Source organism: Ranitomeya variabilis, chromosome 5 (assembly GCF_051348905.1).
Source record: "Ranitomeya variabilis isolate aRanVar5 chromosome 5, aRanVar5.hap1, whole genome shotgun sequence".
In the NCBI taxonomy this organism is placed as follows: domain Eukaryota; kingdom Metazoa; phylum Chordata; class Amphibia; order Anura; family Dendrobatidae; genus Ranitomeya; species Ranitomeya variabilis.
In genome coordinates, this window is record NC_135236.1 from 337,164,355 (window position 1) to 337,192,068 (window position 27,714).

At 43.6% G+C, this 27,714-nt stretch overlaps 1 protein-coding gene and 1 long non-coding RNA gene across 2 annotated transcripts in view; one reads left to right on the forward strand and one right to left on the reverse strand.

Annotated features, from left to right (window-relative positions):
• Positions 1-27,714, forward strand: part of LOC143773654 (uncharacterized) — a 370,734-nt gene that overhangs the window by 52,594 nt on the left and 290,426 nt on the right. The gene's annotated exons all lie outside the window — the stretch shown is intronic.
• NAMPT (nicotinamide phosphoribosyltransferase) overlaps positions 1-27,714 on the reverse strand; it is an 82,632-nt gene that overhangs the window by 20,077 nt on the left and 34,841 nt on the right. The window contains exons 3-6 of the mRNA XM_077264769.1: positions 22,952-23,055; positions 21,206-21,334; positions 9,696-9,854; positions 7,675-7,811 (exon numbers count right to left, since the gene is read on the reverse strand). Of these exons, the coding sequence (XP_077120884.1) occupies positions 7,675-7,811; positions 9,696-9,854; positions 21,206-21,334; positions 22,952-23,055 (529 nt within the window). The remainder of the gene's footprint in view (positions 1-7,674; positions 7,812-9,695; positions 9,855-21,205; positions 21,335-22,951; positions 23,056-27,714) is intronic.

Below are 27,714 nucleotides of genomic sequence, written 5' to 3' on the forward strand. Positions count from 1 at the left end.
AAATCACACTTTGTGCATTGCAAATGCACTACGAGCAGGCTACCTTGACAAGAAGTGCTCATTTAAGGACAGTGCTATTGCTAGACATGACAGATATGGGCCAATGATTATGAAAGAAATGGAGTCACAAGAAATTCCACAGGAACTTCAGAGTTTGGATTGTTATGATGATGTTCCAGAAGATGATGACATGGTTGTCATTGAATAAATCTTGTTTTGTGTTATTAAATATTGAGATCAGTAAATGAACCATTGTTCGTTGTTTTACATGTTGTACATGGAAATACCGTAATTATACGGTAGGAACAAGAAATTCTTGATACGATTCACAGTTTATTTGCTTCTACTGTTTTGTGATGACTACTGTTCTGCATTACGCTGGTATGTTAATAAATGTTAATTTTTTTGTTAAAAAAAAAAAAAAAATTGTCAATTGAGAAAATAAGACCCCCGGGGGTCGACGGACGGTGAGTATATAACGATTTTTTATTTTTTTAATTATTTTTAACATTAGATCGTTTTACTATTCACGATGCATAGGCAGCATGAATAGTAAAAAGTTGGTCACACAGGGTTAATAGCAGCGGTAACGGAGTGCATTACACCGCGGCCCGTTACCGCTGCCATTAATCCTGTGTGAGGGCAGACTGGAGAGGAGTATGGAGCGGGCACTGACTGCGGGGAGGAAGGAGCGGCCATTTTTCCGCCGGACTGTGGCCGTCGCTGATTGGTCGTGGGCCGTGGCTGTTTTGCCACGACCAATCAGCGACTCGGATTCCATGACAGACAGAGGCCGCGACCAATGAATATCCGTGACAGACAGACAGAAGGACAGACAGAAAGACGGAAGTGACCCTTAGACAATTATATAGTAGAGATATATATATATATATATATATATAGATATAGATATAGAGAGAGAGAGAGAGAGAGAGAGAGAGAGAGAGAGAGAGAGAGAGAGAGAGAGAGAGAGAGAGAGAGAGAGAGAGAGAGAGAGAGAGAGAGAGAGAGAGAGAGAGAGAGAGATATAGATATAGTAGATATGTATATGTAGATAGATATAGTACATAGATATATACACTCACCGGCCACTTTATTAGGTACACCTGTCCAACTTCTTGTTAACACTTAATTTCTAATCAGCCAATCACATGGTGGCAACTCAGTGCATTTAGGCATGTAGACATGGTCAAGACAATCTCCTGCAGTTCAAACCGAGCATCAGTATGGGGAAGAAAGGTGATTTGAGTGCCTTTGAACGTGGCATGGTTGTTGGTGCCAGAAGGGCTGGTCTGAGTATTTCAGAAACTGCTGATCTACTGGGATTTTCACGCACAACCATCTCTAGGGTTTACAGAGAATGGTCCGAAAAAGAAAAAAAATCCAGTGAGCGGCAGTTCTGTGGGCGGAAATGCCTTGTTGATGCCAGAGGTCAGAGGAGAATGGGCAGACTGGTCGAGCTGATAGAAAGGCAACAGTGACTCAAATCGCCACCCGTTACAACCAAGGTAGGCCTAAGAGCATCTCTGAACACACAGTGCGTCGAACTTTGAGGCAGATGGGCTACAGCAGCAGAAGACCACACCGGGTACCACTCCTTTCAGCTAAGAACAGGAAACTGAGGCTACAATTTGTACAAGCTCATCGAAATTGGACAGTAGAAGATTGGAAAAACGTTGCTTGGTCTGATGAGTCTCGATTTCTGCTGCGACATTCGGATGGTAGGGTCAGAATTTGGCGTAAACAACATGAAAGCATGGATCCATCCTGCCTTGTATGGAGCATCTTTGGGATGTGCAGCCGACAAATCTGCGGCAACTGTGTGATGCCATCATGTCAATATGGACCAAAATCTCTGAGGAATGCTTCCAGCACCTTGTTGAATCTATGCCACGAAGAATTGAGGCAGTTCTGAAGGCAAAAGGGGGTCCAACCCGTTACTAGCATGGTGTACCTAATAAAGTGGCCGGTGAGTGTATATGTAGATAGATAGATAGATAGATATAGTAGAAATTATATATATATATATATATATATATATATATATATATATATATATATATATATATATATATATATATATATATATATATATATATATATATATATATATATATATATAAAAACACCAGTATATAATAGCATATATCTACTTCACGGCTGGTTGTTCATGTTGAAAGACATTAGCGGAGTGTTAGCATTTTATTAGAGTGGCAGATTAGGGCTATTTGCCGACTGAGGATAAATGTGCAAAATACAGCTAATAAGTACAGCAATAAGTAACCAATAACCTGTACTATTTTAAGGATAGGGAGTCAATAATAATCACTGTCCTTGGCAAACAGATCCTGTTCCTGCTGCGAGTCCAATGTACTTCGACCGTCAAGGACAGAAGCTGGGAAACTACTAATCTAGTATAACTAAAAAATGTGGAAATCATGAACACACTTTCGTTAGAACAGTACAGAATAGTGAATACTCCCTGCTGTATTTCACATATTTATGCAGTGTTTCATATAGATTGCAGATTAGGCTTATTTGCCAACACTCTGGCTCTTAATGTCTACAAGAGCAAATAGGTATGTGCTATTAGAAACGGTGTAAATATAGTTGAATAAATTTACAGCAGCATCAAACAGATACAAATGTGCCCAGGGACATGACAGGTGGCATTAGGCCATCATCATAACAAGCAGCCTGTGTGCAGTTAATATAGTAGCAAGTGGCTCGCTTTACTCCTTGTACTGGAAAAAACAGTACAGGAGATATCAGTGTCTGTGTGTAATACGTGTGGAAACTGTGTGCTGCATCTTTCATCTGCAGTGAACTCAATGAGCTGGCTGCTCTCACTTATTAGCGGAAGCAGGTGTAGGCTGATGGGAGTAGTAGTCCCATCAGCCCCCGCATGCTCTCCCCATGCTCTCGCTGTTATCAGTTGAATACAACTCAACATTCTCCCCTGCTAGCGCTGATTGCAGAGTGAACAAGGGAGAATGATGAGAGCGCCTGGCGTCGGGGAACAATGCTAACAGTACCATCAGGCGCCGATACGTGTCACACTGATGACACGTTAAAAAACGGACATGTCAACATATTTTGCCCATGGATACAGTCCATAGAAACAAGCTGACATGTGCACAGACTCATTCACTTGAATGGGTCTGTATGTGTGGCTCCGGTAAATATGAAAACGCATAATATATATTTGTCTAAGGGTCACTTCCGTCTTTCTGTGTGTCTGTCTGTCACGGATATTCATTGGTCGCGGCCTCTGTCTGTCATGGAATGTAAGTCGCTGATTTGCCACGACCAATCAGCGACGGGCACAGTCCGGCGGCAAAATGGCCGCTCCTTCCTCCTCGCAGTCAGTGCCCGCTCCATAATCCCCTAAACTCAGCGCTCACACAGGGTTAATGGCAGTGGTAACAGACCACGTTATGCCGCGGGTAACGCACTCTGTTACCGCTGCTATTAACCCTGTGTGACCAACTTTTTACTATTGATGCTGCCTATGCGGCATCAATGGTAAAAAGATCTAATGTTAAAAATAAAAAAAATCATTATATACTCACCGTCCGTCGGCCCTTCTGATCCAGAACCGGCCTTTCCCGCTCCTCGCGACGCTCCGGTGACCGCTCCATGCATTACGGTCTCGCGAGACTGCTACGTCATCATCTCGCAAGACCGCAATACACTCTTGTGACCGGAGCGCGCGAGGAGCGTCCGTAACCGCTTTGCCTGGATCCAGGGTTAACGGAAGGCGAATATATAACTATTTTTTATTTTAATTTTTTTTTTTTTTTTTTAACAGGGATATGATGCCTACATTGCTATATACTGCGTGGGCAGTGCTATATACTGCGTGGGCAGTGCTATATACTGCGTGGGCAGTGCTATATACTGCGTGGGCAGTGCTATATACACTACGTGGGCAGTGCTATATACACTACGTGGGCAGTGCTATATACACTACGTGGGCAGTGCTATATACACTACGTGGGCAGTGCTATATACACTACGTGGGCAGTGCTATATACACTACGTGGGCAGTGCTATATACACTACGTGGGCAGTGCTATATACACTACGTGGCTGTGCTATATACACTACGTGGCTGTGCTATATACACTACGTGTGCTGTTATATAGTACATGGCTGGCCGCGAACAATCAGCGACAGGCGCAGTCCGGCTGCGAATTGGCGTGGGATTTGAACCACGCTTCGCTAATTGGTCGCGGCCGGCCGAATCCTGTGTATTCAATGTATTATTCTAAAATCTTCATAAATAAACTACATATATATTTTAGAATACCCGATGCGTTCGAATCGGGCTACCATCTAGTAATTATTATATATATGGAGGGTAAGTATAAGAATGGGGCACAGGGCTTTTATTGAAAGCACCACTCCAGCACTGCAAAATAACACTGGAGTGCAGCTTTAAAATCCCATGGGAGAACTATAACTCCCAGCATGTCCTGCAGATCCTATGGCATGCTGGGAGTTAAAGTTCACCAAAGGAGTGGCAGAGTGCTTTATTGTGTGTTGTAAAGACTAACCTCTCAATTGTGGCAGCCAGCCACACTGTGGTGAGGTAAAAGCATCCCATGACTGCACACACACAGCACAGGTCATAAGAGGAAGCCAGCAGATTCTAGTCGGGAGTCTGAAGGACCTGTGATGACATCAGAACAGGGAGGGCTCTGTGCTGTCATGTGATGCTCCAGCCCGCCCACTTCATGACATCACACAGGTCCTTATGCCCAGCAGCCAGCGTCCAGCCCAGGCAGGTATGCGGCGATCTTGTCCCCTCTGGCCCCTGCTGCTGCCCCCTCCTCCACCAGACACACAAATCTCCCCAGCTGCTGCAGGAATCCAGCGCTAGGGAAACCATGTGTGTCCACTGCTGCTCCCCACTCACTGCTCAGGCTGACAGGTGGGCGGGGAAGCGGCTAATGAATATTCACTGCACTTAATCATCGAGACCATGTGGTTTCCCCAACTCTGAATCCTGGCAATGGGGACATTTTTCTGCCTACTGAAAGTGGGATCCCAGTGCGATCCCACCAGCCGCTGCCACCCTCCACATGTTGTTATATCCCTACCATAAGATGCACCCACACTTTCCTCTCAAATTTGGTGGAAAAGAGTGCATCTTATGGTCTGAAAAATACGAATAATATATATATATATATATATATATATATATATATATATATATATATATATATATATATATATATATATATATATATATATATATATATATATATATTTTTTTTTTTTTTTTATTTTATAACAAACAGACTACACGTTTCTGCAATTTGGCTGTTGAGCATTGTAATTTAAGGTTTCTATGCAAATATTTAAAGGGTTATTCCCATGTTTATAGATTGATAATCTCAGATTAAAGTTTGTAAGAACAAACACTCTTGCAATTTATTAAAGCACCACTCCAGCGATTAGTTTTTCCCACCCCTTTAGTGCTGGGGAGTGGTGCTACTAATGTAAGGTGCCTGCCTCCTGTCTTATACTCACGCTCCAGAGGGCTTCACCTTTTTCAGGTGCAATCTTGAGACCGCAACTGTTGACTGTCCAGAAGTCAGATGTTACGTCACAGGCCAATAATGCAAGTCTGTAGGAGCCACAATGAGACTCATCGACTTGTAAACACTAGAAAAGATCCGGCAGGTCACAAACTGCCATAGACAGACCAGAGCGGCAGCGATAGAAGGAGAAGACAGTGGCAGGTGAGTATAACAAAGTGCAGGGACCTTAGATTTAAAGCATCACTCCAGCAGTAAAATTAAAAACACCAACAACAACAAAAAATGCATCCACTCTTGGGATCGTAACACTTTCCCACATGTCTACTTTACATCAGGACAATTTTGGTAAGAAATTTTTTTGTTAGGAAGTCAGAAGGGTTAGACGTTGCCAAGTGATTTCTCATTTTTCCAACAAAATCTACGCAACTATTTTTTTTTTTTTTTAGGGACCACATCACATTTGAAGTGACTTTGAGGGGCCCATATGACAGAAAATACCCCAAAGCTACACCATTCTAAAACCGCACCCCTCACGGTGTTCAAAACCACATTCAAGAAGTTTATGAACCCTTCAGTTGCTTCATGAGAACTGAAGAAATGTGGAAAAAAAAAAATGAACATTAATTTTCTTCACAAAAATTTACTTTAGACTCAAGTTTTTTGTTTTTTTTATTTTCACAAGGGTAAGCAGAGAAAATGGACCCCAGTATTTGTTGTGCAATTTCTCCTGAGTACGCAGATGCCCTGTATGTGGGGGAAATCTACTGTTTGGGCGCACGGCAGGGCTTGGAAGGAAAGGCACACCATTTGACTTTTTGGACGCAAAATTGTCTGGACACTAGAGTGGACGCCATGTCACATTGGAGAGCCCCTGATGAGCCTAAACAGTGGAACCCCCCCACCAGTAACACCATTTTGGAAACTACAACCCTTCAAGGAATTTATCCAGGGGCATAGTGAGCATTTTGAACCCACAGGTACGACACAGAATTTGATAACATTAGGTCGTCATACTGAATGACATCATTAGTGCTGAGCGCAAGTGCTCGCTACTCCAGTTTACATCAGATGCTCGGGTATGCACCGAATATCGCGGATGCTTGAGTGAGATGCTCAGTTCCCCCCACCCAAAAAAACAAAAAAAACAAACAAACAAAAAAAAAAAAACACACACACCACACAACAACATGCGGGGATCCACGATACTCCGTGCATACCCGAGTAGCAAGCTCAACACTTTTTTTTCTTTAAACTTTTGACAACCCCCCCAATTCTATCGCTAACCGCAACACAACCCCTGACCCGTTTTAGGCTATGTTCACACTTTGCGGTTTTTGCTGCGGATCCGCAGCGGATTTGCAGCTGCGGATCCGCAGCCGTTTTCCAAGCAGGGTACAGTACAATGTTACCCTATGGAAAACAAAAACCGCTGTGCCCACTTTGCGTTTTTCCGCTTGAAAATCAGCGCGGATTTTCTGCGGAAAAAAAGAAGTAGCATGTCAATTCTTTCTGCGGATTCCGCAGCGGTTTTCCACCTGCACCAATAGGAAAGTGCAGTTGGAAACCTGCAGTGGAATCCGCATTAGAAACCGCACAAAAAACCGCAGTGAAAACCACCGCGGTTTTGCACTGCGGTTTTTCCAAATCCGCAGCTGAAAAATCCGCAGCAAAAAAAGGATAGTGTGAACAAGGCCTAAAAGCGGCACTGTGGAATAAGTACCCTTAACTGCCACCGTTAAAAGGTGTATCGATGGTCGTTAAAGGGGTTAAGCACTGCATATGTTCTGCTGTTTAGCAGCGTGGGTGAGTCTCCTTGATGGGAATTGCTGCAGATTGGTGGAGCCTGGATCTAGATCCCCACACTGATCACCAAAAACATTGCTCTGGAGAGCACACTTCTGCATTAACATACACAGAGTGGTGTAAGGGATCATTAGAAAGGCCATAGGCCTGTTAACAGCTTCATGCAGGAGCTGAGCAGTTCAGAGCAGTGTTGAGTGATCAGCTTTGGTCTCAGGATCTGAAAATCACTGTTCAACAGCTCTTAAGTCTATGACATAATAAAGTCATTTCAATGAAAGCAGTACAATTTAAGCAAAAAAAACCTGTCAACTGTAAAACCCACCTATGTTCTGCAGCTGGTACAGAAAATCCAGGTACTGGGTCTTTTGTGCCATAGTATCGCTTTATCAAGCCAATCCCTGCTACGGTATCTGTTCCTTTGAAGTTGACAAGATGAGCTGATGCCCCAATTCCTGCAGTCTTAATACGAAGGAAAACATTTAGTTTGTAGATGTTGGTTATAACAGCAACACAATCGGAATATTGATACAAGCACTAATCTAAAAGGATTTCACATCTTATAAGATATGACACAGGAAAGAAATATATCTTGGTACAGTGTTAGCCAGTAGATAGAAAAATATTTAGAATTGAGAGTCCTCAGTGGTTGATACCTTTTAATGGCTAACTGAAAAGATGGTAACAAATTGCAAGCTTTCGAGACTACATACGTCTCTTCATCAGGCAAAGACTAAAACAAATTCTGAAGAATCACATATTTATGCACAACATAGTATAGAAAGAAAAAAAAAAAGGGAGAGGGGAAAAAAAACCATGGATAAGCCAGGTGACATGAAGCAGAATTACCATGGGTGATAAACAGTTACGTCCATAAATATTGGGCCAATTCTTAGATAAGGGTTGTTTTATTGTCCTGTGATTAGGGTCTGGTTCTGTTGTGATGACCCCACATGTCTGATGGGCAAGTTCATTAGTTGATGTAAAAAGACATAAATCCGTGTGACACATTCATTCCTGCATTTAGAGTGTCAAATATAAACTGATGACGACCTTTGACACTCTAAATGCAGGAATGAATGTGTCACACGGATTTATGTCTTTTTACATCAACTAATGAACTTGCCCATCAGACCATGTGGGGTCATCACAACAGAACCAGACCCTAATCACAGGAAAATAAAACAATCCTTATCTAAGAATTGGCCCAATATTTATGGACGTAACTGTTTATCACCCATGGTAATTCTGCTTCATGTCACCTGGCTTATCCATGGTTTTTTTTCCCCCTCTCCCTTTTTTTTTTTTCTATACTATGTTGTGCATAAATATGTGATTCTTCAGAATTTGTTTTAGTCTTTGCCTGATGAAGAGACGTATGTAGTCTCGAAAGCTTGCAATTTGTTACCATCTTTTTTCAGTTAGCCATTAAAAGGTATCAACCACTGAGGACTCTCAATTCTAAATAAGATATGACGTAATAAATTACTGGATCTTTAAAAGTTTATGTATCTGATTTAAGATGTGTTTGAAAAACCATAAACAGTCACCAGTTTTCAAAACCATTTCTGGTTATGAAGCATGGTACAGTAGAAAAGTACATGGATACACTTGCAGCTTCCCAGAGCTCCTGAGCAGTTTTTACAATTCCCGAATAGCCCATTTAATCTTCTACAAAGTGGATACAATTATTTTTTTGTCATACACTTACACTTTTTCTCCAGCACATGCTAATGTAAACTAGTGATCAACATGATCCATATGCGATATATAAAAAAAAAAAAAGTTCAGTTTTCTGTACATACAAAATTAAACATGTGTAAATACAATTTTTAAATCTACACCAATTTGCGGCTATTAGCCTCTAGTGATACCCAGTCCTCTCTTTATGCCCTGTTGCCAATGTAACTGACCTCCAATAAAGTAGACAGGGTCAATAGGTGCATCTGCCATCTCGCTCTCTCCCCCCATCTATCAAGTTCACATAAGAGCAGGGGGAGGGGTCTGAATCACTGATGAGAAGCAGTGCACTGCTGGGAAATGTAGTTTTAGCACTAAGAATACGATTGCCCATTTACTATGTGAAGCTGGATGCAAATGGGGACAATGAGATTTAAAAAAAAAAAAAAGGCAAAAAAGGAACAAGATTTTTTTTTTTTTTTTTAAATGTAGGGCTTGTACTGAATATTGACAATGGTTATATAGATACTGCACTTTGTAATAAATATTGCCATTGGAGAAATAACGCTTTCAAGTTTTCTGCATACACTTGAGGGTCAAATATAACTAAACATAACTGTACGTCACAAGTAAAGAAAAAAACAAACAAAAAAAAAAACATGTTACCTCTTGTGAAGAAACGCCTCTGTAGCCAAAGTCATGTAATTTATACTCCAGTCCTGTTAAACTACCAGATGTTTCCAATAAATATTTGGCAAGAATCTTCTTTTGCTCTCTGGAATTTGTTGCAACTGTGATCGGGTACCATGTTTGCACGAGGATGGTCTACATAAACAGATTAAAAAACAAACAAGTAAGGACAGGTAAAGCCGAAAATGGAAATTAAAGTGCCTAAAAGGAAGAAACGCCATATACTAAGCTGCCAGAAGAAATAAAACAGCTGAGGCTGAGATACTGAAATTATGGCTCGCTTTAATTCTTAAAAGGGAATCTGTCACAGGATGCTGTATAAAATGATATGTGTGATCCAAGGTCTTATTCGGGATAAATGGTTCTTATATGTAAAATTAGCTGTTCCAGACTATGGGCTGGGCACTGAACTGAACGAGAATCTGCCTCCAGAGATTATTTTACAAGAAAGGTGACATTATCAGGATGAGACATGTAACCAACACAAAACAGTAGAACTGAACTTTGTCTCAAACACATTTGCTGCAGCTCTCACAGCTCTGCTGTACTGCAACACTGGCTGCCTGTGAGCTGGAAGCTGAAGAACAGTGTCCGTTATAGTCACACACACAGAGCAGCCATTACATATCTCACTGGTAATGATCCTCTTATTCAAAAGGGAATCTGTCAGATGATTTCATAGAATACTAATAGTATTGTGAAGCAGGCTTGGGCACCCCTTTTCAGAATAGGTAACGTTTATTGCTGTGTTCCCCGTTGTCTTGCTGTAAGCTCCGGACAATTCAGAGTTGTGCGCCGGCCAGTTCAGCGTATGAAAATCAAAAGTAAATATTCCCCCTCTACCCCTCCCTGCGCCAACGTCAGTGATAGTTAGGGTGCAGTCAGACTGCCGTATTACTCGCTCAATTATCACATCACAAGCCTCTGACCTGAGAGTGACAGCATATATTTCTATGCAACTGTCACGCACAGGTCAGAAAACCTGATGGCCCTTCCGAGGATTGTGATGCAATCCTCGAGCGAGTAATACGGAAGTCTGACTGCAGCCAAACTATCACTAACGTCGACGCAGAGGGGTAAATATTTACATACACTTGACTAGCCAGCATGCGACTCTAAAATGTCCGGAGCTTACAGCAAGACAATGGTTATGTCTGGACCTTCACGAGGGGAACACCTGGCATTACCTTATTATGTTTCCCTCTCCTGAAGAGGTTAAATGGCAGGAAAATACCTATCCCGCTGCTTTTCCCATGGCATGTACTTCAGGTCCCAGGAAGGTGGTTGGGCAATAGATCTGGTCAGTTAGCTAGCCGTAGCAAAGGATGGTTAGGGCTCCTTCCCTGGTGGCAGCCTCTGATTGGTGCCAGTATCAGTAAATGGAAGGTTCAGCAGGGGATAAAAGAGGGTAACGCCAAGGGTCTGTGTCTGACCTCCAGCCTTTTCCTACCAGAAAGCGCTGCTGTGCGTCAACCCTGATTGAGGTCCTCCTTGAAGAAGTGCGGAAAAGGATGGGCGAAGAAGGGGTCAGGCCTGGAGTCTATGTCGGGTGATGTTGCCAGTCTGGAGAATGGAGCATGAGTGAGAATGTTGACCCAGAAGGGAGTGACGATGCAGTTGGAGCAGCGCCAGGAGAGAGGACCTTATCAGGAGGCACAGGAATGCACAGTGGGACGTGCTTTAAAAGAAGGAGAATTGTCTTCTCTCCTACGCCAGTCAGAGGATCCAGGATACTGGGAAGGTGGCAGAGATGGAGGAACACAGAGGGAAATGGATCAGTTCAGCATGCCAATTGCTGGTCCAGGGACTGACGGCATGCATACTGGAAGACTGGATGGGAGTCAGCCTTGTGGGCAGGAAAACCAGTCAATGGGTGGCGAGTACAACTCCTCCCATACCCACCTCCCTACTGCCTTATTACAACTGTCTATATTGTTAGTGTCCTAAGGGTATGCTCACCCCCACCATTAGATCAATCAGCTGCGGTCACTCCTCTCAGGCACCAGAAATTGCAGAGATTTGGAGACACCTTGATAAGGGCCTGGAAAGGTTGGCAGGGAAGCACGACTTAGTAGTGATGCCCATAGCCTCAGGATGATAAAAGGGATGAGGGAAGCTTATTACAAAGAAGCCATAAGCTGTTAGTTTCCTTGCTAGGTTATCACTTAGCAATGTCAAAGAAAAAATATGGCACAATTAATTTGAAGATTTATTATCATTGCTGCCAGCATCAAAAGAGTTTCTACCCAGAATACAAAGGAAAGAGGCCAGGGATAGACAGACTTATACCTAGGTCATTTAACAACTGGCTGCAGGAGTTTTGCATTTATGCCAGTATTATGGGCAAGAGGTTTTTTTTTTCTTTTTTTTTTTTTTTTTAAGTTCAGGTTTATTTTAGCATTTTGATACAGTTTGAGGCCTGTAAAAGTTTTAGTTTTTAGGAAGAAATTGGCAGTTTACCCTTCACTTAAATGAGGAGTAAAAGATGTGGTTAAAATCAGACAGTTGGGTAGTTTACAGAGGGCCATAGCACAAACGGTATTCAAAAATGGTACATGCTTTGCCTTCAATCATGTAAGTTGAAACATGACAATAGTGTTTCTTTTGTGGAAGGGTGCATCCAATGGCAAGAGGTTTTGAAAAAAGGCCAACTTGCCAGGCCATCCCTTTACAAAGGAATACCTTAACAAGAATATCGACACTAGCAAAACTGGAGAGTATGTTAATGTGGCTAGAGCCATCCCTCCTTTTACCGATTTCCATTGCATCTGGGTAAATAATATAAAATCAAACCAAGTTCATTTCGGCTAATTCACCATTTATTATATGTGGATGGATCTTCCTTAAATGTTAGCATAAATGTTAATTTAAAGTCAGTCTGTTCTACATCCTTTAATCAGGCAGCAGATGTAATCAATAGGTTTGGGCCTGATACATGAATAGCAAAAGCAGATACTGAAGCAGAATTTAGTTTACTCCCGATCCACCCAGATGGTTTAAATTCCTTGGGTTTCCAGTTTCGAGGTTCAGTGGCTATGGATAAATGCTTATAATTTTATTTATATAGCGCCAACATATTCCGCAACGCTTTACAAATTATAGAGGGGACATAGATCAAACAGACACCAAGAGGAATGAGGGCCCTGCTCGAAAGCTTACAATCTATGAGGAAAAAGGGGAGACATGAGAGGTGGATGGTAACAATTGCTTTCGTTGTTTGGACCAGCCATAGTGTAAGGCTCGGGTGTTCATGTAAAGCTGCATGAACCGGTTATCAGCCTAAGTATGTAACAGTACAGACACAGAGGGCTATTAACTGCATAAAGCGTATGAGAACATGATGCGAGGAACCTGGTTATGGTTTAAGTTTTTTGAATGGGCCACACAGGGATAGTTAGGTTAATGCGTTGAGGCGGTAGGCCAGTCTGAACAAATGCGTTTTTAGGGCACACTTAAAAAAACTGTGGGGATTGGGCATTAGTCATATTAACCGGGGTAGTGCATTCCAAAGAATTGGCGCAGAACGTGAAAAGTCTTGGAGACGGGAGTGGGAGGTTCTGATTATTGAGGATGTTAACCTCAGGTCATTAGCAGAATGGAATATATCCATAGTCATATGGACCTTACGGGTACCAGGGTTGCTGTATTGTCATTTTTTGACTTTTAAATGTTTTATTGACGGTGTGCTTTTTGTGGTCAATAAAATATATTTTGTTTATTTTTGCTATATTCATACAAATTTATATATTTTCTATGCATGTTGCAGCACTCTCTTTCTAGATTTCCCATAGAATTTTGTGTAGTGCACCCTACCTTCTAGTCATACATTAGAATTTGTTGGAAGGGGATAATCCAACTTGGGAGGAAAAAACATTGTCAAGCTGGGGGCTGTGGACCTCCTTTTTCTAATGGAGAAAAGTTTACAAAAACTTAGTAGGTTGTTTCCAGGTGGTCAAGATTATTTTTTCTGAAATTATTTCAACAATTTTATGGGTTAATTCCGAAGAGCTGAAATTCTGTGATAAGATAAGGAAGCGTTGGAATAGATCGATCTGTAAGTTTTTACCTATAATTGGAGTATTCTCTTTAAGACACATTGACTTGGAAGGTGGTGTACACAGCCATTTTAGGAAGGATCTTGCACATTTATCAAAAATTGGGAATGATAATTTTAACCTAAAAACTTACAAGATATGGTGGAAATAGCCCTGGGTGGGGCCATGCTTGCAAGACGGCTTTGTTTAGTTAGTCATTTGGGCATCTGACTGGACAGCAAGTCGGGGTTAAAGGCTTAAGCCTGTTTGGCACGCTGTGGTGATTGATGTAGAGATTCAGATATGAAAGGTTACAGAGTGTTTAATGCGTTTGTTATCTGATTAATAATTTATGGTAAATAAATAAAGACTGTGGCCAGTTTTATTCTTTACTAAAGTCGACGTGTCATGGTGCTTTTCTTTATGCACTGTATAAGTATGAAGCAAGTAATGTTGTGTAATGCCATGGTGATCCCCGAACCTTCAGGAGAGGAACACATGGCATTACCTTATTAGGTGTCCCTCCTTCTGAAGCGGTTAAATGGTGGGAATATATATTTTCCTGTTTTTGCCATGGCATGCACTCCAAGTCCCTGGAAGGTGGTTTGGCAATAGATCTGGCCAGTTAGTTGACCGTAGCATCGTCGGAACGTAAGGTTTCCTTCCCTGGCGGCGGACCAGAATTGGTGACAGTATTGGTAAATAGACTGGTAAGCGGGGGTGGAAAAGGGTAACGCCGAGGGTCTGTGTCCGCCCACTGGTATTTTTCTACCAGAAAGGGCTGCCCAACCTCCATCGTCAGGGTTGAACCTTTGTGCCAAGCTGCAAAGATTGGTGTAAAGGTTTGGATAGGCAAGTTTACAGAGTTCTTTAAAGGGGCTGTCCATTACCAGCACAACCCCTTTTTAAACTCATTGTCTGGCCCCGATTAAATAATAAAGCCTATATACTTCACCTCCCGTGCCGGGATTAATAATCTAAGTAAAGGCCGTGGCCAATTTTATCCCCCAAGCCAGTCTCATGGTGCTGTTCTTTATGCGCTGTATAGGTATGAAGTAAGCAATGTTATATTGTGTAATGCCATGTCACAAGGTCCAGCAATAAACATTACATATACTGAAAGGGCTGCCTATGCCCTATTTCATGATACTGTTACCATGCTATGGAGAAAAAATAAATAAATAAATTCACCTGACAGGTTGCCTTTAAAATAAGCTCTGGAGGCAGATTCTCATGCAGATCAGTCTCCTCCCCAGAGCCTGGAACAGCTTATACAGGTCCTTCTCAAAAAATTAGCATATAGTGTTAAATTTCATTATTTACCATAATGTAATGATTACAATTAAACTTTCATATATTATAGATTCATTATCCACCAACTGAAATTTGTCAGGTCTTTTATTGTTTTAATACTGATGATTTTGGCCTACAACTCCTGATAACCCAAAAAACCTGTCTCAATAAATTAGCATATCAAGAAAAGGTCCTCTAAATGACCTATTACCCTAATCTTCTGAATCAACTAATTAACTCTAAACACATGCAAAAGATACCGGAGGCTTTTAAAAACTCCCTGCCTGGTTCATTACTCAAAACCCCCATCATGGGTAAGACTAGCGACCTGACAGATGTCAAGAAGGCCATCATTGACACCCTCAAGCAAGAGGGTAAGACCCAGAAAGAAATTTCTCAACAAATAGGCTGTTCCCAGAGTGCTGTATCAAGGCACCTCAATGGTAAGTCTGTTGGAAGGAAACAATGTGGCAGAAAACGCTGTACAACGAGAAGAGGTGACCGGACCCTGAGGAAGATTGTGGAGAAGGACCGATTCCAGACCTTGGGGAACCTGAGGAAGCAGTGGACTGAGTCTGGTGTGGAAACATCCAGAGCCAACGTGCACAGGCGTGTGCAGGAAATGGGCTACAGGTGCCGCATTCCCCAGGTAAAGCCACTTTTGAACCATAAACAGCGGCAGAAGCGCCTGACCTGGGCTACAGAGAAGCAGCACTGGACTGTTGCTAAGTGGTCCCAAGTACTTTTTTCTGATGAAAGCAAATTTTGCATGTCATTCGGAAATCAAGGTGCCAGAGTCTGGAGGAAGACTGGGGAGAAGGAAATGCCAAAATGCCTGAAGTCCAGTGTCAAGTACCCACAGTCAGTGATGGTGTGGGGTGCCATGTCAGCTGCTGGTGTTGGTCCACTGTGTTTCATCAAGGGCAGGGTCAATGCAGCTAGCTATCAGGAGATTTTGGAGCACTTCATGCTTCCATCGGCTGAAATGCTTTATGGAGATGAAGATTTCATTTTTCAGCACGACCTGGCACCTGCTCACAGTGCCAAAACCACTGGTAAATGGTTTACTGACCATGGTATTACTGTGCTCAATTGGCCTGCCAACTCTCCTGACCTGAACCCCATAGAGAATCTGTGGGATATTGTGAAGAGAAAGTTGAGAGACGCAAGACCCAACACTCTGGATGAGCTTAAGGCCGCTATTGAAGCATCCTGGGCCTCCATAACATCTCAGCAGTGTCACAGGCTGATTGCCTCCATGCCACGCCGCATTGAAGCAGTCATTTCTGCCAAAGGATTCCCGACCAAGTATTGAGTGCATAACTGAACATTATTATTTGATGGTTTTTTTGTTTGGTATTAAAAAACACTTTTATTTGATTGGTCGGGTGAAATATGCTAATTTATTGACACAGGTTTTTTGGGTTATCAGGAGTTGTATGCCAAAATCATCAGTATTAAAACAATAAAAGACCTGACAAATTTCAGTTGGTGGATAATGAATCTATAATATATGAAAGTTTAATTGTAATCATTACATTATGGTAAATAATGAAATTTAACACTATATGCTAATTTTTTGAGAAGGACCTGATATATATATATATAATATAATATATAATTGCCTAGAATACTACTTCCTGCAATTTGTGCCAACTTCCGTGGCTTTGTCCGGAGCTAATGTCCGGAGATAAGTGACGTCACCAGTGTCCTACACCCAGGCAGAGCACAGTGGCCCCAGGCAGAGCACAGGGGCCCCAGGCAGGACATGGGGCCCCAGGCAGCATATGGGGCCCCAGGCAGAGCACAGTGGCCCCAGGCAGCATATGGGGCCCCAGGCAGAGCACAGTGGCCCCAGGCAGAGCACACACCAAATCGGAGGCCGAGGGGCCCCGCCCACCAAATCGGAGGCCGAGGGTCCCCGCCCACCAAATCGGAGGCCGAGGGTCCCCGCCCACCAAATCGGAGGCCGAGGGTCCCCGCCCACCAAATCGGAGGCCGAGGGTCCACGCCCACCAAATCGGAGGCCGAGGGTCCCCACCCACCAAATCGGAGGACGAGGGGCCCCACCAACCAAATCGGAGGCCGAGGAGCCCCGCCCACCAAAAGTAAGTGCGCCCCCGGGTGCAAAAGTAAGTGCGCCCCCGGGTGCAAAAGTAAGTGCGCCCCCGGGTGCAAAAGTAAGTGCGCCCCCGGGTGCAAAAGTAAGTGCGCCCCCGGGTGCAAAAGTAAGTGCGCCCCCGGGTGCAAAAGTAAGTGCGCCCCCGGGTGCAAAAGTAAGTGCGCCCCCGGGTGCAAAAGTAAGTGCGCCCCCGGGTGCAAAAGTAAGTGCGCCCCCGGGTGCAAAAGTAAGTGCGCCCCCGGGTGCAAAAGTAAGTGCGCCCCCGGGTGCAAAAGTAAGTGCGCCCCCGGGTGCAAAAGTAAGTGCGCCCCCGGGTGCAAAAGTAAGTGCGCCCCCGGGTGCAAAAGTAAGTGCGCCCCCGGGTGCAAAAGTAAGCGCGCCCCCGGGTGCAAAAGTAAGCGCGCCCCCGGGTGCAAAAGTAAGCGCGCCCCCGGGTGCAAAAGTAAGCGCGCCCCCGGGTGCAAAAGTAAGCGCGCCCCCGGGTGCAAAAGTAAGCGCGCCCCCGGGTGCAAAAGTAAGCGCGCCCCCGGCCCCGGGTGCAAAAGAAAGCGCGCCCCCCAGTCCCGTGTGTGAAAAGTGCTGCTGTAAAGCTGGTAGCGCTGTTCAAGCACCATGTATTTCCTTCAGGAAATGCCCATCTAATATATAATTGCCTAGAATACTACTTCCTGCAATTTGTATATTAAACACAGTCTTGGAAGAAAAATTACTTTGCAAAACGTCAAAAACTGTAATAAATACACACTACCTCCTAAATAGGGAGTAGAAAGACGAAGCAGCAAAATGTTGAAATTTCAACATTTTGCTGCTTCGTCTTTCTACTCCCTATTTAGGAGGTAGTGTGTATTTATTCCTGCAATTTGTGCCAACTTCCGTGGCTTTGTCCGGAGCTAATGTCCGGAGCTAAGTGACGTCACCAGTGTCCTACACCCAGGCAGAGCACAGGGGCCCCAGGCAGCATATGGGGCCCCAGGCAGAGCACAGTGGCCCCAGGCAGAGCACAGGGGCCCCAGGCAGCATATGGGGCCCCAGGCAGAGCACAGTGGCCCCAGGCAGAGCACTGGGGCCCCAGGCAGCATATGGGGCCCCAGGCAGAGCACAGTGGCCCCAGGCAGAGCACAGGGGCCGCAGGCAGCATATGGGGCCCCAGGCAGAGCACAGTGGTCCCAGGCAGAGCACAGGGGCCCCAGGCAGCTTATGGGGCCCCAAGCAGAGCACAGTGGCCCCAGGCAGAACATGGGGCCCCAGGCAGAACACAGGGGCCCCAGGCAGAGCACAGGGGCCCCAGGCAGAGCACAGGGGCCCCAGGCAGCATATGGGGCCCCAGGCAGAGCACAGTGGCCCCAGGCAGAGCACAGGGGCCCCAGGCAGAGCACAGTGGCCCCTGGCAGAACATGGGGCCCCAGGCAGAGCACAGGGGCCCCAGGCAGAGCACAGGGGCCCCAGGCAGAACATGGGGCCCCAGGCAGAGCACAGGGGCCCCAGGCAGAGCACAGGGGCCCCAGGCAGAGCACAGGGGCCCCAGGCAGAGCACAGGGGCCCCAGGCAGCATATGGGGCCCCAGGCAGAGCACAGGGGCCCCAGGCAGCATATGGGGCCCCAGGCAGAGCACAGCGATATTTTGGACCACTGTGCGGTGTTTCAGACCCCCTGTGTGATGTCTGGGGCCCTGTTCTTAAGTATATTAAAGATTAAAGTAACGTATATTAAAGTATATTATAGATCAAATTTGACACGTTTATGAGCACCATTGAGTGATATACTCAAGAATGACATAATTTTTCAACATTTTATGGTTTCAAACTGTAAACACTCAGAGTTTTTTTTACTTCAACCAGAAAACCTTAACGGTTCATAAAAAACTTGACTGTTCAGGATATGATAAAAGTCATAGTATTCTGAATCTTTAACTTATAAAGATACCTTTACATGGGGTGATTATTGGTTCCAGAGAGGCTTTCGGCCGATAATCGTACACATGGCTGGTGACAGGACAATACAATATAAACGTTCAAAGGTAAACACTGATAACATTAAAATCTAATATATAATTGCCTAGAATACTACTTCCGGCAATTTGTGCCAACTTCCGTGGCTTTGTCCGGAGATAATGTCCGGAGATAAGTGACGTCACCAGCGTCCTACACCCGCTCAGGGTGGACAAAGATATATGCCTTCGTGGTGCGCGGCACTTTTCTGATTGGTTGCCGCCTGCCGCGAGCGACCAATCAGAAATGTGCCGTACTGTCAAGAATTGTCAAGAGCTGGTGAGTGCAGCCATTTTTTGTTCTTTCTTACTATTATTTATTAATTGTATTATTCTTACATTTGAATAAATAAAGTATATATGGATTCTAGACTCCCGATTCTTTAGAATCGGGCTGCCATCTAGTATATATATATTTGTCTAAGGGGTACTTCCGTCTTTCTGTCGGCAACTTCCGTCACGGTTATTCATTCGCTGATTGGTCTCGCTAGCTGCCTGTCATGGCTGCCGCGACCAATCAGCGACGGGCACAGTCCGATTAGTCCCTCCCTACTCCCCTGCAGTCAGTGCCGGGCGGCCGCTCCATACTCCCCACAGTCACGGCTCACACAGGGTTAATTAACCCTGTGTGACCAAGTTTTTACTATTGACGCTGCCTATGCAGCGTCAATAGTAAAAGGATCTAATGTTAAAAATAATTAAAAAAAAAATAAAAAATAAAAAAATTATATACTCACCTTCCGCCGCCTTTCCCGCTCCTCGCCACCCTCCGGTAACCGCTCTGTGCAAGCGGCAGGTTCCGGTAGCAAGGATCGTATGGCAGAAGGACCTGCCATGACGTCACGGTCATGTGACCGCGACGTCATCACACCCTGGGACCGGAAGCTGCCGCCTGTACCGGGCACAGGCGACAGAACTACAAGTATGGTGAGTATGTTAGAACTACAAGGGGCCCTCGGATCGGAAGGTATGTTTATTTTTAACCTGTGACATACGTGGCTGGGCAATATACTACGCGACTCTGGGCAATATACTACGCGACTCTGGGCAATATACTACGCGACGCTGGGCTATATACTACGCGACGCTGGGCTATATACTACGTGACGCTGGGCTATATACTACGTGACGCTGGGCTATATACTACGTGACGCTGGGCTATATACTACGTGACGCTGGGCTATATACTACGTGACGCTGGGCTATATACTACGTGAGGCTGGGCTATATACTACGTGAGGCTGGGCTATATACTACGTGAGGCTGGGCTATATACTACGTGAGGCTGGGCTATATACTACGTGGCTGGGCTATATACTACGTGGCTGGGCTATATACTACGTGGCTGGGCTATATACTACGTGGCTGGGCTATATACTTCTGCCATACGATCCTTGCTCCTTGCAAGTACTTATTGGAGTGTAGTTGCCAAATAACTGCCCATTCTGCCCCGCAATGATCTCTCTCGGCTACGAGCGGCCACAGCTAATGGAATCCAGGTAGCTGTCAAACATGACATCAGCAGTGACGCTTCACTGACAAAGCAGAGTGCAAGAGAAGGAACTGCCCTGTCGACATGATGTAACAGGAAGCCACCAGAAGCAGTCTGTGACTGCTTGGAGCCAGGAGAAATAGCCACCGAGCAGAACAGGCAGGTAGACAGCAACTACCTGCCATTAATCGGTTACGGAAAAAGAAAATTAATACAAAAATCAAATTAAAAAGGTTTAGAGTGTGGCAATTCCATAATTTTTTGCCAAGGGTTGTAAACAGTTCCTGCTCTTTATAGGTAGCAAAAAAAAAAATATGTTAAAGTGTCTGGGGAAACAGAGACCATATAAATTCCTTACAGACTGTTGCCAATGCTTGGAGTGAAAGTCAGCATCTGAAAGGCAACGGTGCTAACCACTGAGCCACCAATTTACCCAGAAGAATTAGCTATAAATAATAAGATGGTTAAAAGAAGAGGGTGTAGGGAAAGGAAAAAAAAAAAACACACATCACAAACATTCCGTGCAAAGGGAGTATTAACTACATCACCAACACAAACCTCTATCCAGTTTGTAAGCCAGAAGCATTCAGGATCTGTATTTTCTACTGTGAACAGCACATTCCCTCGGGGAATGACACTACCTTCAGGCACAGCCTTAACTTCAATTGGCAGGTGGCCATCATATTTCTATAAAGCATAAAAAAATATATAATAAAGATTACATATGAAAAGAAAAAAGAAATAATCTACACATAGCAATAGCCCAGGGAAATAAAGCACAATCATCCATCTGTCCTTCACATCGTGTTCTTGCTCTAGAATGCTGAAAAATGCCAATCCCACAGATAGCACTGGGTGCCAGAGTTTACATGCCAGCTTCCTAACAGATCACACTTGTACGGTCCATGTAGTGAGGATTCCTTTTTTACACGCAGTGCTCTATTCAGGAAACAATCTGTCATCCGCTGGTACTCGTTTTCCTACCAATTTATATCTAACACTTCATTATTGCCCTAGGATCTATAAATATATTAAATACAATACACTAATAGCTAATGGACTAGCTGAAAGAATTATAGATGTAAAGGGGACCAAGAGTAATCAATAGCCTAGAAGGGGTCATCCAACTTGGAAGGGATCCCGTCAGGTCACCCGTGCCCTCCAACCCAGCAGTATTCACTGATGTATCATTAAACTCCCTCCCTAACCAGACCGGTACAACATAATTCAGTGAAATAAATGCTTTAAAAGAGATTTATATGTCCCAGTTTCCTATGTTAATGTGGGCTTTGACTAGTCGCTGGGGCTCTCGATGCTCTGGACTAGTAAGCTCCCTTCCATATTATCACAATCCTGTGGATGGGATATATGCACTAGCCGGCCTCTTGCCAGCTCATGCAATTCTAGCGCATGCTCTCCACTCATTTCGGCAGCGTCAATGCACCTCTGAAGCCAGGAAGCATACACCTTGCTTTCAGAGATGCACTGACGCTGCCGAAATAAGCGGCACGCATGCGCTATATTTGCATGAGCTGGCAAGAGGCCGGCTAGTGCCTAATAATGTTATCACGTCCACAGGGGCATGATAACGGAAGGATGGCCACCTAGTCTGGGGCAACAAATCTTAAAGCATTAATTTAACAGAATTACGTTATACAGGGATGATTAGGCAAAGAATTTAATGATACATGTGAGAATGCTGCTGGGCTGGAGGGCATGGGCGACCCGACAGGTTCCCTTTGATACATTTTTTAACTTTTTAAACAGCTGCCAACTTTTATAAAACAAAAGAAGCAATACTCCCCTACTCCCCCCACCCCCCAGTGATCTAGTGTTGAAGCCCCAAAAATGCCCCAAGCTTTATGTGCAGCAGCAAAATGAAAAGCTGAGCACCCCAGGAGAGGCGCAATATGGAGTAGTTATTGCCAATCAGTAAGAATAGTTACTTCCCGATTGTCACATGCTTCCTTCTCCCACCCCGAAAAAAAAGGAGTACAAAAATGCTTATCTAAATCACTTCTCTGTGCACATCCTCATACAATCAGATTTTTGGTGTCTTGATAATGTTATGAAGATTAGTGCATATAGACTTAGGCCTATATATGAGCTCGGCACATCTTACAGGGAACCTGTCAGCAGGATTGTGCACAGTAACATTATGATCATGAATACTGGACGTAACAAAATCAGCATTACTTTGCAACTGGTTTATAGTAATTAAGTTGAGGGGTCAGAGGAGTCCTGTGCAGCTTTCATCTGATAAATTTGCTAAATTAAAGCTAGAAAGATATAACCATGTCTCACCTCAAGGATGTAATTCCACCCAGTCTCATTAAAGACATCATCCTGGAAGTGCTCTCTATATACTTCTTTGGCTTCCTGAATTTTTTCTTTGGTGACCACTTTTCCTGTTGCAAAGAGAGAAATGGAAATTTGGTAAAAAATAAAATTACAAGCAACTCCCCTAATATTAGGCTCACTTTTATTCTATTTGGATTGATAGTTCATACAGTATATGGAGATAGGGAGATAATTTTATGGATATCAAACTCTTCACAATTGGGTTTAGTGAAGATGGAAATACAATGCATTGAGAAGGGTCAGGAGGCCCTCCATACATGTTAAAGGGGTTGTCTGGTCTCCTGATGAAAGTCTGCAGTCACTAACTGAAGACTTCTCCAGTGCCAGGGAGACCAGTCAGTTTGTGACCATAAATAGGCTATTTGCATACTTCCAGACACATTCCGACTAGACGTGCTCAGCATTGCATTGCATTGAGCGAGGCCATGCACAACTAGTTGGCACATGACTGCATGTACTTGTGGTCACGTGACTGCCAGAGAATCCAAACAGCATGTGTACACATGCTATAACCATTCAGAAGTTTGTAGTCACAGAATGACTGCAAACTCATCACAAGACTGGACTAACCCTATAGATCAGCAGGTTCAGATGGCTTTAATATAAGGTGTATGGTGACCTTTAGCATCAAGTATGTCAAGCAGATAGCCAATCTGTATCGGCCTTTAGCTGCTGCTGTGTGTAGGAGGTATGGCTAGTAATCATATTATTTATAGAAAACCTAGTCACTGAATCAGTCAGTGTCTCTATGGTAGTAGCACTGAATCTTTGCCTTTCCATATTTTAGGAGGGTGACAATGAACCTCAGCTGATTGATTCACCAAGTAGGTGCAATATGCCCCCTTATCTGGGTGGCTGTAGTTTGCTTCTAGATGAGCAAAGTGTACATCCGTTTTTACAGCTTGCAATATCTGTTACACTTCACATAGAAAGGTCTGTTTTGTAAGTATTGGCTAATATTTCCATACTATGGGTGTGGTGTGGCAAGCCTTCTCCATTTCTTGGCAATGTCGCGTTACACTAGAAACATAAATTTGTTTAATCAATCATTTGTTTCTTAAGAATCTGAGAATAGGAGGCCTTTTACAATATTAACCCCTTCATGACTTTGGGATTTTCCATTTTTCCGTGTTCGTTTTTTCGCTCCCCTCCTTCCCAGAGCCATAACTTTTTTATTTTTCCGTCAATTTGGCCATGTGAGGGCTTATTTTTTGCAGGACGAGTTGTACTTTTGAACAACATCATTGGTTTTACCATTTCGTGTACTAGAAAACGGGAAAAAAATTCCAAGTGTGGTGAAATTGCAAAAAAGGTGCAGTCCCACACTTGTTTTTTGTTTGGCTTTTTTGCTAGGTTCACTAAATGCTAAAACTGACCTGCCTTTGTGATTCTCCAGGTCAGTACAAGTTCATGGACACCTAACACGACTAGGATATGTTTTTATCTAAGTGGTGAAAAAAAATTCCAAACTTTGCGAAAAAAAAATAATTGCGCCATTTTCCGATACTCGTAGGGTCTCCATTTTTCATGATCTGGGTTCAGTTGAGGGCTTATTTTTTGCGTGCCGAGCTGGCGTTTTTAATGATACCATTTTGGTGCAGATACGTTCTTTTGATCGCCCATTATTGCATTTTAATGCAATGTCGCGGCGACCAAAAAAAACCGTAATTCTGGCGTTTCGAATTTTTTTCTTGTTACGCCGTTTAGCGATCAGGTTAATGCTTTTTTTTATTGATAGATCGGGCGATTCTGAACGCGGCGGCACCAAATATGTGTAGGTTTGATTATATTTTTATTGATTTATTTTGAATGGGGCGAAAGGGGGGTGATTTAAACTTTTATATTTTTTTCACATTTTTTTTTTTACTTTTGCCATGCTACAATAGCCTCCATGGGAGGCTAGAAGCTGGCACAACACGATCGGCTCTGCTACATAGCAGCGATCTGATGTTCTCTGCTATGTAGCAGAAATGCAGGTGTGCTATGAGCGCCGACCACAGGGTGGCTCTCACAGCTATCCGGGATCAGAAGCATCGCCGACCTCCGATCATGTGACGGGGTCGGCGATGCGCTCATTTCCGGCCGCCCGGCCGGAAGCGCCGGTTAAATGCCGCTGTCTAGTTAATAGCGGCGGGTGAATCGAGACTTCACCCGCCGCTATTGCGGGCACATGTCAGCTGCTCAAAACAGCTGACATGTCCCGGCTTTGATGCGGGCTCACCGCGGAGCCCTGCATCAAAGCGGGGCTTCTGACCTCAGACGTACTATCCCGTCCAAGGTCAGAAAGGGGTTAAGCAATCCCGGCAACATTTCTTAGGGCGGGTGTTTGTCCCTATCTTATGTCTAGGCTAGCTACAGTGATATGTAAAAGTTTGGGCACCCCTTGTCAAAATTACGGTTATTGTAAACAGTTAAGCAAGTTGAAATTGTCTCCTAAGGGCGTAAAAGTAAAAGATGACACGTTTTTGCCTAAAATACAAAAAAGGAAAAGTCATTTTTTACATTTTAAGAATTACAAAAAGGAAAATGGGTGGATGCAAAAGTTTAGGAGATTTGTGTGCACAGATAACTTTGACCAAGGTTTCAGGCCTTAATTAGCTTGTTGGGCTGGGTACCCACAATCAAGAATAAGCAGCGCTTTGGATGCAGCATATGTCCGCTGCATCCAAAGTGCTGCCATGCTGATTCATCACATTCAATACATTTCTACTGACATGCTGTGGTCTTGATAGCTGTGCCGCATGTCTATTTCAGTGGGTGATCCGGAGGCAGACTATGGAAATGTAGTGGACATAGCATAGTGGATAGGATTTCTAGAAATGCTGTCACAGCTGGCCTCTGCGGGTTTGACGATGCATAAAATATGCATGATCAAACCCACAGTTGTTCCTGAACATGGGCACATACCCTAACCCCTGGTTATGGCCTCACCATCATCGTTAGGAAAGGTCAGGTAATGCAAATTTCACAGCTTTATAAAATAAATAAATAAAAATAAAACCGCCTCCTCTAAACTTGTGCCAAAAAACAGAAGCCATGGGTTCTTCTACGCAGCTGCCTAGTACTCTAAACATGAAAATGGTAGAGGCCCACAAAGCAGAAGGATATAAGATGATAGCAAAGCGTTTTCAAGTTGCCATTTCCTCAGTTTGAAATGTAATTAAGAAATGGCAGTAAACAGGAACAGTGGAGGTCAAGATAAAGTCTGGAAGACCAAGCAAACATGTTACTGGGAGATGCTCGTAGGGTTGCCAGAGGCAAAAGACCTTCAGAAAGATTTAGCGGAGTTATGGTACATTGTTCTACTGTTCATAGACACTTGGACAAATATGGCCTTCATGGAAGAGTCATCAGAAGAAAACCTCTCCCAGGTCCTGACCATAAAATTCAGCGTCAGAAAAATGCAAAACATCTAAACAAGCCGTGTGAACCAATGAGGTTAAAATAGAACTCTTTGGCCACAATAAACAAAATATATGTGAGGGGAAAAAAAAAAGGGCACAGAATTTCAGGAAAAGAACGTCTCACCAACCATGGTGGTGGAGCAATCATGCTTTGGGGTTGTGTTGCAGCCAATGGCAGATAGAGGGAAGAAATGACTCAATTACATTTTTAAACAAATTCTTTATGCAAACATATCACCATCTGTAAAAAAAAAAAAAAAAAAAAGCTGAAGCTCAAAATAGAATGGATTCTACAAATGGATAATGATTAGTGTTGAGGGAACGTGCTCGGATAAGGTGTGCTAACAGAGCATGTTTGATGTGCTCGAACACTATGTTCGGCTACATGTGTTGCGGGTGTGGAAAAGCTTCGAGACATGCAGCAACGGCGACTAACAGAGTATCTCCGGCATGCTCGAATACTGTTAGCACCCAAGCATCTTTTCTCAACACTAATAATGACCCTAATCACACGTCAAAATGCACAAGCTGAAGGTTTTACAATGCCCCTCATTGTTCCCTAATCTGAACATCACTGAAAATCTGTGGCTACACCTCAAAATAGTAGTGCATGCAAGATGACCCAGGAATCTCACAGAACTGGAAGAATTTTCCAAGGAAGAATGGATGAAAATCCCTCATACAAGAATTGAAAGACTCTTGGCTGGCTACAAAAAGCGTTCACAAGATGTGATACTTTCGAAAGGGTGTGCTACTAGGTACTAACCATGCAGGGTGCACAAACCTTTGCATCAACCCATTTTCTTTTTCGCAATTTTTAAAATGCAAGATGAAAAATTTTTTTTTCCAAAAACACAAAGGAAATGTCTCATCTTTAATTTTGGGCCATTTATAGATCATTTCATCTTCAACTTAATTGTTCAAAATAACAGTAATTTTGACAAGAGGTGCCCAAACTTTTGCATGCCACTGTATCATTTACTAAGCACCACAAGCACAGCCAGTCCCAAGGTAACTAACAGTAAATGCATCCACTTAAGGGCAGTGTTCTTAAAGGGGTATTCCCACTAACAAAAGTCATTTTAATGGATCTTGGAATAATAATTTCCACATTTGGATGTGATTAAATAAAATGTTCCTGTGCTGAGATAATCTTATAACTGTGCCCCTGCTGTGTACTGTGTAATGGCTGTGTCTGACCGTACCACAGCTCCTGGGCAAAGGAGTATACAGACAGGACAGCAGCTGATCACAGATTATTATTTTGTGCATTAACACATTTCCCAGCTGTTTTTAAAAAAA